This window comes from Chiloscyllium plagiosum, chromosome 21 (assembly GCF_004010195.1).
Source record: "Chiloscyllium plagiosum isolate BGI_BamShark_2017 chromosome 21, ASM401019v2, whole genome shotgun sequence".
Lineage (NCBI taxonomy): Eukaryota > Metazoa > Chordata > Chondrichthyes > Orectolobiformes > Hemiscylliidae > Chiloscyllium > Chiloscyllium plagiosum.
Window position 1 is genome coordinate 50830077 of NC_057730.1, and position 10400 is coordinate 50840476.

At 41.9% G+C, this 10400-nt stretch overlaps 1 protein-coding gene across 1 annotated transcript in view; it reads right to left on the reverse strand.

Moving 5' to 3' along the window:
- cramp1 (cramped chromatin regulator homolog 1) overlaps positions 1-308 on the reverse strand; it is a 60660-nt gene extending 60352 nt beyond the window's left edge. Inside the window, exon 1 of the mRNA XM_043712047.1 lies at positions 165-308. Coding sequence (XP_043567982.1) covers positions 165-223 — 59 coding nt within the window. The 5' untranslated portion in view covers positions 224-308. The remainder of the gene's footprint in view (positions 1-164) is intronic.
- Between the last annotated feature and the right edge of the window lie 10092 nt (positions 309-10400).

Genomic DNA, 10400 nt, shown 5'->3' on the forward strand with positions numbered 1-10400 from the left:
AAAGGTGTAAGAGGGTGAACGACAGCAGATCTCCGAGGCCTAGTCAGCTGATGGTAGAGCTGCAGGCCTGCCTTTCCTCTCTGTTCCGAGCCTCCCCCGACAGGGACCGATCGAAGCCACCCCCTTCTCCGCCGGTTAACGCAACCCAGCTGTCAGTTCCTTACCCTGCCCCTGCCACCTCTCGCTCCCTCTCTGCTCCGCCCTCACATCGCCATCCACACATCCAGCCTCCGTCTCCGTCTTCGCCGCCGCCGCCGCATCGCTCAGCACCCAGCGCGCGGCAGGCCGCAGCCGCTCGCCATTGGCCGCGTCGCTGGCGTCACGTGATGTCAACAGCGTCCCGGTAACGGCCGATGGGAGGCGGAGGAGCCAATCAGATACTGGCTGGGGCGCACGGACCCGCCCGGATCCCCTAACGTTTCCGGGTGAAGGGGTCACGGACATTGATGGACAGGGGCGACGGCCAGTCATAGGTGCCCGTTGGCCCCTGACTGGAGACGAGCGAGAGAAAGTTCTAGTGACATGCGCTGGCGATGGTCGGGGAGTTAATCTACATGATTCCCGAAGGCATAGTCGACTATTATAAAGTTTTTAAAGAATAGGAAAATCGTCTTCAGCCAATCGAGCACCTATCCATTCTAATGAAGTTTTCCAACAGTTGTCCCCTGACCCTTGTACGTTCAAACCCTTTTTAACGGTTATTTAAATGTTTGTTAGATATCCGGAGGGTGCCTGCTTCTACCATGTTTTCCCGGTTGGGTTCAGTTCTGTGTCAGGGTCACTGGAGTTAACTGTCATCCCTTTCAACAGATTAGCGAGTTTCTCCAGCACTTTATACTTTTGTTTCAGATTTCCAGCGCCCGCAGTTCTTTGTTTTTGTTCATTCCCGGTGAATGTATTGTGAATCCTGTCTTGGTGCAGTCACATCTCTCTCAGTGTGTCGACCAGAACTGCGCACAATGCTCCATTTGTGGTTTAGCAAACGTTGAATATGCAGCTCCATAAATTTTCTCTTTCTCCTATTCAATGCCTTGACAAGGAAGGGAAGTATCCCATATTCCTTCTGAACCACTTTATCTACCTGTATTGCTGCTTTCAAGACGTGCTTACCAATTCCCGATAATGCGCACTTCCTTTGGTCCTGTTATTTCAACCTGCATTGTTTTGCCTTGTTAGTCTTCCTAAAAGGCCAAAAATCACAAGACACTGGGTTGCGGTTTCAAATAAACCTGTTGCACTATAACCTAGTGTCGTGTGATTTTTGGCTTTGTCCTCCCCAGTCCAACACTAGCACCTCCATATCATTCCTAAATGCATCACTTCATACTTTTCAGAATTAAATTCCACTTACCATTGTTCATTTCCCCTAGCAGTCTGTCTGTGTAGTCCTGTAGCCTAAGGCTTTCTTCCTCGTTATTTAGGAGAAAGTGAGGACTGCAGATGCTGGAGATCAGAGCTGAAAATGTGTTGCTGGAAAAGCGCACAGGTCAGGCAGCATCCAAGGAACAGGAGAATCAACGTTTCGGGCATAAGCCTTTCTTCAGGGCTTATTCCTGAAGAAGGGCTTATGCCCGAAACGTCGATTCTCCTGTTCCTTGGATGCTGCCTGACCTCCTGTGCTTTTCCAGCAACACATTTTCAGCTTCCTCGTTACTTACCACACTACCAATTTCATGTCATTTGCAAGATTAATTATCGTACTTAATTATCTGATTATCGGACCTGAAGTGTTAACTCTGATTTCTCTTCTCAGATGCTGCCAGACATGCTGAGCTTTTCCGGCAATCTCTATTTTGTTGTTAATTGTCATACTGTTGATTGTGTCTGGCTTTACCCCCAGTTTCCCACTTTGGTTGAAGATTTATGTGATTTAAAAAAAAATTGTTTTACATATTAATTTACAGATTCCACAATGAGGTAATGGAATTTTTGGATGAAACTATCTTCTCACAAAACAAACTGAAATATCTTCTCACCCACAAACAGATCACCAAACCATTTTTACTGACCTTCCCCATTGCATTTTATCTCGTATCCATTCATTTCTTTCTAACCAACAGTGAGGCAATTTCAATTTAATGGCAAAGATAGATACTCCTAAGATTCTGAAATAAACATAGATCAGGCAATGTCTGCAGAAACAGGATCAGAACCAATGAGTGACTTTTCAATGGCACCTGGAGTTGAGAAACTTCCCTTGAGCTCAAGTTTCCACTACAGGCCACTGTGTGGTCTGCTGCTCAACTTCTGTCCTAACATAATTTACTTTTGAGGATAGATGAATTTATTGTCACGTGTAGTGAGGCACAGTGAAAAGCTTTATCTTGCGAGCGATACAAACAGATCACAGAGTTAAGTAGCTCAGATAAGTAAATAATAGGTAAACAGCGGCATAAACAAAAACACAGTTACAGGTGAATGTCAAGAGTTTGTGAGTCCATTCAGTTTTCTAACAACAGTAGGGTAGAAACAGTTATGAAACCGGCTGGTGCGTGTTTTCAGGCTTCTGTACCTTCTCCCCGATGGTAGATGTTGTAGAAAAACATTGCCAGGTTGGGATGGATCTTTGAGAATGCTGGCAGCCTTTCCTTGACAACAGGCCTGGTAGATGGATTCTATAGATGGGAGGTTGGCCTTTGTGATTGTCCAGGCTGAGTTCACCACTCTCTGTAACTGTCTCCGATCTTGAATGGTACAGTTGCCATACCAGGTAGTGATACATCCAGATAGAATGCTCTCAATGGCGCACCTATAAAAGTTGGCAAAGATATTTGCCATCATGTCAAATTTCGTCAGCTGCCTGAAGAAGAAGAGACGTTGTTGGGCCTTCGTAACCAGTGTGTCCACATGAAGAGTCCAAGAAAGCTTGTTGTGGATGACCACTCCCAGGAGCTTGACACTCTCCAATCGTTCCACCTCTGTGCTGTTAATGTGTAGGGGGGCATGAGTAACATTCTGCCAAAAGTGAGTAATGAGTTCCTTGATTTTGCCAGCATTGAGAGCTAAGTTGTTCTCAGTGCACCATTTTTCCAGGTCTTCCACCTCCTGTCTGTAGTCTATTTTGTCGCCATCTGAGATTCGACCGACTGGTGGTGTCATCAGTGAACTTGTAAATGGCATTAGTCTGGTATTTAGCAACGCAGTCATGGGTATACAATGAGTACAGTAGAGGGCTGAGTGCAGACTCCTGAGGGGCTCCAGTGTTGAGTGTTAGTGAGGATGAAATAATGTCCCAATCTTCACTGATTGTGGCCTGTGGGTCAGGAAACTGAGGATCCAGTTGTAGAGAGTGGGACATAGTCCGAGATCACTAAGTTTAGTAATCAATCTCGATGGGATAATAGTGTTGAAGGCTGAACTGTAGTAAATGAGTAGTGTCAAGATGTTCTAGGGAGGAGTGAAGGGCAAGAGATATGGCATCTGACGTGGATCTGTTTGTCCGATAGGCAAACTGGAGTGAGTCGAGAGTAGTGGGGAGGCTGGAGTTGATTAATGCAATGACCAGCCTTTCAAAGCACTTCATGACCACCAAAGTTAGGGCCACTGGGTGGTAGTCATTGAGACATGCTGCATGAGCCTTGTTAGACACAGGGATGATGTTGGCCCTCTTGAAACAGGCAGGGACAGTGGCCTGCTGCAAGAAGAGGTTGAAGATATCCGAGAAGACCTCTGCCAGTTGATCTGCGTATGCACGGCCTGGTACTCCGTTTGGTCACATCGCTTTCCTTGGATTAACCTGAAGGAAAACTGATCGGACCTCTTATGCAGGGACTGTTGGGATATGTTCGTCAGGACTTGTGGGAATAGGTGGTACCTCTCTGCCGAAATTCTGCTCAAAGCGAGCATAGAAGGCATTGAAACGATCTGGGAGGGGCGTGACATCATTTGCTATCTTACACTGTCTCTTTTTAGAACCTGTGATGTCATTCAGCCTTGCCATAGTTGCCAGGTGTCATCTGGGTCTCTAGTTTGGATCAGTATTGGTCCTTGGCTGTCTTAATGGTTCTGCGAAGGTCATACTTGGATGGGACATGAAGGTTATGGCTACTCAATCATCAGTGATGGGTCATCAGTCCAATGAAATTGTGCACTAAGAGCATTTGCCATCAATGAACATGCTGCATCTTAAATTAGTCAGAATTGTCAATGTAGCCACTTGATTAGCTATCCCTCGAAAATCACACTCCAGTTCCGATATTGGCAATTGTCGGTTCCAAATCCACATTTCCTCCCAACAATAGAATTGGGGCAAGAAAACAAAAATCCAGTCCATGCCGTCAAATCAATGATCTTTCGTCCGAATTGGAAAGAGTTAGAGATGTGACTGGTTTTAAGCAAGTACAGAGATGGGGAAATAAAAATAAAATACCAAGCATGCTGGAAATCTGATATAATAACAGAAAGTGATAGAGAAACAGAAACAGAGTTAGCATTGAGTCCAATGATTTCTTCAGGAATAAAAGCAAATTTTTGGAGAATTGCAACAGATCTGGCAGCATCTGTAGAGAGGAAACAGTTAATATTTCAAGTTCAGTGACCCTTCGTCAGAACTGAAGATAGCTGGGGAAGGGTGGAATGTATGCTGATGCTGAAGTGGAGTTGGAGATGGAGACAAAAGAATAGAGTACATGGAGTAGAACTACTCTATTACTATACATTGTTGGCTATCACTCACAGGTAAGAATGATTGCCTTCCACAATCCAAACTTGGTTGGTGGGACAGCTTCTACCTTTCTAGACTGTGCAGGATGTATGATATTTGTGGCCTGTGGGATAGCAGTTCATGTGTTATCAGTTTGAATCATGGTTTATTCTTTTCTCTGACTCCAGTCTTCCTCCTAAATTTATCACTGTTAGATCTCCAAATGCTGGGATAGTTCCACAGACTCTGCATTCATCTGTTTTAGTCGAAGATGGTGGTCTCCCAGGAGTTGAGGTCAATGTTGCATTTCTACGTGTTGATTTTTAGCACAATCCTGATCTGCTTCTTCTGTCCTGTGATGCCTTTATCTTGACTGAGCTGGGAAATACCTGCCTTGGCAGCCTTTTGCCTAACATCAAAACTATATGACTTATGTGGTGTAAAGTGTGTGATTTATATATACTTTCATGTAATTTTGTTTTGCATTTTGAACCAGTGGTATATGGCTTTTCAGTATGTCTGATGGCATTTAATAATGAACTTGTAAATACTTATGTAGCCATAGTGATTTATTTTAAAACATAATATTAGAGAGTGACTTCCTGGGGAGTAGTGGAAATTCGTTTACTTTGGGAAAATTTACAAATGAACAAAGTAAACAGTGTATTGCATCAGGCTTCCAGATAGAGGATTTCTCAACTTTATTTTCTGGGACCACAGGGATGACTGTTAAGAAGGAGATTTAAAGTCATTGAGGTTGATGGGTCTTCCTACAATTATAAATCTGGCTCTGAGATGTCAATCAGGTGAAGCCACAAAACAGGACTACATTCATTCCAAACAACATAAATACCAAGTGGTAAACAGAGCTAAGTGATTCCATTACCAACAAATCAGATTGAAGCTCTTCAATTGTGCCATATCCTGTTGGTATTAATGGAGAACAATTAAACAACTCAGTAAAGGAGGAGGCTCCATGACTATCTCATCCTGAATAGTTGGGATGCTCAGCATATCAGTGCAAAAGAAAAGGGTGAAGCATTTACAACAATCTTCTGCCAAAAATGTGCCAAGTGGATGATCCATCTCAGCTTCCTCCAGAGGACACCAGCATCACTGATGTCACTGTCCAACCAATTCACTCCATGTGATATCAAGAAACAGTTGGAGGCACTGGATACTGCAAGCACGATAAGCCCTGATAAAACACCTGCAGTAATACTGTAGATGGGTGATCCAGACCTTACTGCACCCCTATCCAAATTGTTCCACTGGTATGTACTCAACAATGTGAAAAGTTGCTCAGATATGTCCTGTACACAAAAAACAGGTAAAATCCATTCCACCAGTTACCACCCCATCAGGCTACTCTCAGTCATCATTAAAGTGATGGAAAGGGTCTGTAAAAGTGCTATCAAACAACACTTACTTAGCAATGACCATCTAACTGACACTCAACTTGGGTTCCGCTCTGCACCTGACCTCATGACAGCTATGGTTCAAATATGAATGAAGGAGCTGAACTCCAGAGATGAGGTGAGAGTGCCTTTGGCATCAAGACCACATTTCAGTGAATGTGACATCAAACAGCGCATGCAAAACCAGAGATGATGGGAATCAGAGGGAAAACTCCACTGGTTGGAATCGCACTTGGCACATTAGAAGATTATTGTGGTTGTTGGAGGTCAGTTATCTCAGTTCCAGGACATTTCTGCAGACGTTCCTTGGGGTAGTGGTCCTTGGCTCAAATGTCTTCAGTTGCTTCATCAATGACCCTCCTTTCATCATAAGGTTGAAAGTGAGGATATTCAATGATGATTGCACAATGTTTAGCACTATATGCAAATCCTCAAATATTGAAGTAGTTAAAATTTAGGAAAATGTAGACAATATAACAGACTTGGGCTGACAAGTGGAATGTAACATTCATGCCATATAAATGTCAAGCAATGACCATCTCTGATAAGAGATAATTCAACTATTGACATTCAATGGCATCATCATCATCACTGACTCCCCCGCTTACGATGTCCAAGGTGTTACCGCTGACCAGAAACTGAACTGGAGTAATTAGATAAATAGGAGAAAGTGAGGTCTGCAGATGCTGGAGATCAAAGTTGAAACTTTATTGCTGGAACAGGAAGAAGGGCCTGTGCCTGAAACGTCGAATCTCCTGTTCCCTGGATGCTGCCTGACCTGCTGTGCTGTTCCAGCAATAAAGTTTTAATTAGATAAATACAATGGCTACGAGAGTGAGTCAGAGGCTAAGAAGCTAAGAACCCTGCAGAAACTTAGCAAGGCTCTTTAGACACCTCCTTCCAAACCCATGATCGCTACCATCTTGAAGAACAAGAGGAGAAGTGACATGAGAATATGTTCCCCTCCAAACCACTGACTATTCTGACTTGGAATTATATCGCTGTTCCTTCAGTGTCACTAGGTCAAATCCTTGGAGGTCTTTTCCTAGTGACATTGAGGGTCTACATCCAGCAAATTGACTGGAGCAATTCAAGAAGGCAGCTCATTACCATCTTCATAAGGGCAACGAAGGATGAGCAACAAATCCCGGCCCAGATAGTGATATCCATGTACCACGAATGAATATTCAATAATTCAGCTAGTATGCGTTTTGACTACTTAATATTAAAATGCAGGGTAACCCATCTGTTTGTGGAACATTTAGCAATCACACCCACATTACGTTCTATAGGTGACCATATCAGCTGTGTACATTCCTTAATTGTAAGAATAAATAGGTTCTCAATGAAATAATTGATTATCTTTGAGTAAAACCAAAAAAAGTGGAAGCCATTATCTCTACTATTATTACTCTCTCTTCCACACTTTTCATATTATACTTTTTACTAATATCTGATATCTGTTACCCAGTTCCTCTCAGTATCTTTCTTAATTTGCTGATTAAAATTTATTGTTCTCAATGCTTAAAGTTACTGTATTCCCTGTCTTCACTTGCAAAACTGCATTAGCTTGTCTTTAATAATATGAACAGCTTATTATAGCTGCATAATTTAATGCTGTGTAAAAGACAACTACATAACTTTTTTATTTTGTATTGCAAAATGAACAACCTAAGTGAGGTAAACTGATGCACTTTGTCATGGTTTAGGAACAGTAAAGGTTAAGATGAAACAAATCAAGATTCAGAGTCATTTAGCATGGAAGCAGATCCTTCCGTCCACCAGTCCATGCTGACCATAATCCCAAACTAAACTAGTTTCGCCTGCCTGCCCCTTGGTCCATATCCCTCCAAACTTTTCTTATTCATAGACTTACCCAACTATCTTTTAAATATTGTAATTGTAACTGCATGCACCAATTCCTCTGGAAGTTCATTCCACATACAAACCATACTCTATGTAAAAAAAGTTGCTTCTCATGTCCTTTTTAAATCTTTCTGTTACCTTAAAAATATATCCCCTCGACCTGAAAACCCCCAACATAGGGAAAGGAAACCTGCCATTTACTTTATATATGCACTTCATGACTTTATAAACCTCTAAAAAACCATCCCTCAACATCCTACATTCCAGTGAAATTCGCCTGCCTGCCCCTTGGTCCATATCCCTCCATACTTTTCTTATTCATAGACTTATCCAACTATCTTTTAAATATTGTAATTGTAACTGCATGCACCAATTCCTCTGGAAGTTCATTCCACATACAAACCATACTCTATGTAAAAAACGTTGCCTCTCATGTCCTTTTTAAATCTTTCTGTTACCTTAAAAATATATCCCCTCGACTTGAAAACCCCCAACATAGGGAAAGGAAACCTGCCATTTACCTTATATATGCACTTCATGACTTTATAAACCTCTAAAAAACCATCCCTCAACATCCTACATTCCAGTGAAAAAATTTTAAGATTATCCAGTCTCCCCTGCCAAACTTAGGTTTTATAAAATGAGCGAGTGTAGGAAGTGGAATAGACTAAATTTTCCTGCTCCTTGGATGCTGCCTGACCTGCTGTGTTTTCCAGCACCACTCTAATCTAAACTCTGATTTCCAGCATCTGCAGTCCTCATTTTTGCCTAAAGAGCATTTTAGTAGTGAGTTGTGGGAAGGGATGAGTAAGAATTAGAAGAAGTGCCAATTTGATTTCAACACAGTGTGGATTGGAGGGGGGATTTCTGAAGGGCGCAGAATGGCATATTTTCAGCTTAGGAGCAATAATAGAATAAAACCCCTTAAAGAGCTTGACAGTTGTAGTATCAAAAGATTGGTATGATCCTCATGGAGACCAATAACCCACAGAGCTGAACTTACTAAATGATCCCAATGGGGCAACCTCAAAAATAAAATTTCAGTTTTTATAACTCTTATTTTAGAATTTTGATTAAAATCAGCATAAATTAGCAGGAAAAATGTGGTAAATTTAAACTATAAATGTCATATTAAATAGTAGAACAAAGATAGACCTCGCAGGTTTACTAAGCAATCCCATTAGCATGTATGCCTCCTATTTTAGGTAAAAACAATGACTGCAGATGCTGGAAACCAGATTCTGGATTAGTGGTCCTGGGAAAGCACAGCAGTTCAGGCAGCATCCGAGGGGCAGTAAACTCGACATTTCGGGCAAAAGCCCTTCATCAGGAATACAGGCAGAGTGCCTGAAGGGTGGAGAGATAAATGCCCATTCTGCCTGTATTCCTGATGAAGGGCTTTTGCCCAAAACGTCCATTTTTCTGCTCCTCGGATGCTGCCTGAACTGCTGTGCTTTTCCAGCACCACTAATCCATGCCTCCTATTTTAGCCACAGTAATTCAAAGGTCTGAACTTCCTCAAGTAGAACTCCAACTATTTTTCTTTGAGGATTTAGAAAACAATTTTGTTCCAAATGCAGCTCACAATCAAGCCAATCAAGCCTGGTCTTCTCCAAAATGGTGTACCCCTACAGAAGCTATTCAGCTCTGCTTACAATAGTCTTGATAGCATGGAATCACCCAAAATACCTTTATCTGTAAGTTTAGTAGCGACACAATGCACCTTATGGTAAATGTTGATCGATCAGTCCCTTAAAATATTAATGCAGTGACTGTAACCGTTTTTCCCCATATATCCCCCATTCCTTGATCCAGTCTGCATTTTCTTTCTGCGTGCACTGTGTGCACTGCCAGGTTTGAACTCAAATGGCCATGACATTTACCTAGTTTCAAGCATTGATAGTTTCCCTAGAAGTTCCCTTGAAGTTGCCATTTCAGTTTTAGTTTTAAATTCAACTTCCATTTTGATTAAGGTCTGTCTCAAAAAATATAGAGTTTGAAACAGCAGACTCCTTTGTAATATGGTTGGACAAGAAAAGTTGTGAAAAAGGCAAGATGGGAGCGAATGCTAAAATAGTTTGTTGACCAGAAAAGTTTGATCCTGTTCAAAACTGCGAGGAGGACAATAGAAGGCAATCCCAAGATGTGCCAGCAGTATTCAAGACTTGGTGCAGCCATAATTTTGGTTAGTGTTAAAAGAAAGAAACTAAGATTTTAGAGGCAATTTAACATATGAAGTATGTATTCTACGTTAGATTGGAAGAGATAAAATATTGAAGATGAAAGAATAAAAGTGTGAACCATCAAGATCAAAAGAAAATCACTGCTAATTACACTGAAGAAAACTTGGAAAAATGAAAATGAACAAGGTTTTCTAGCTGCACTGAAAGAAATGGAGACAAACAAGGGTTTAAAATTCCTGCAACATTAGGACTGCTTCTGGCGAAGGTGAACCTGCACAAAACTGACAGGTT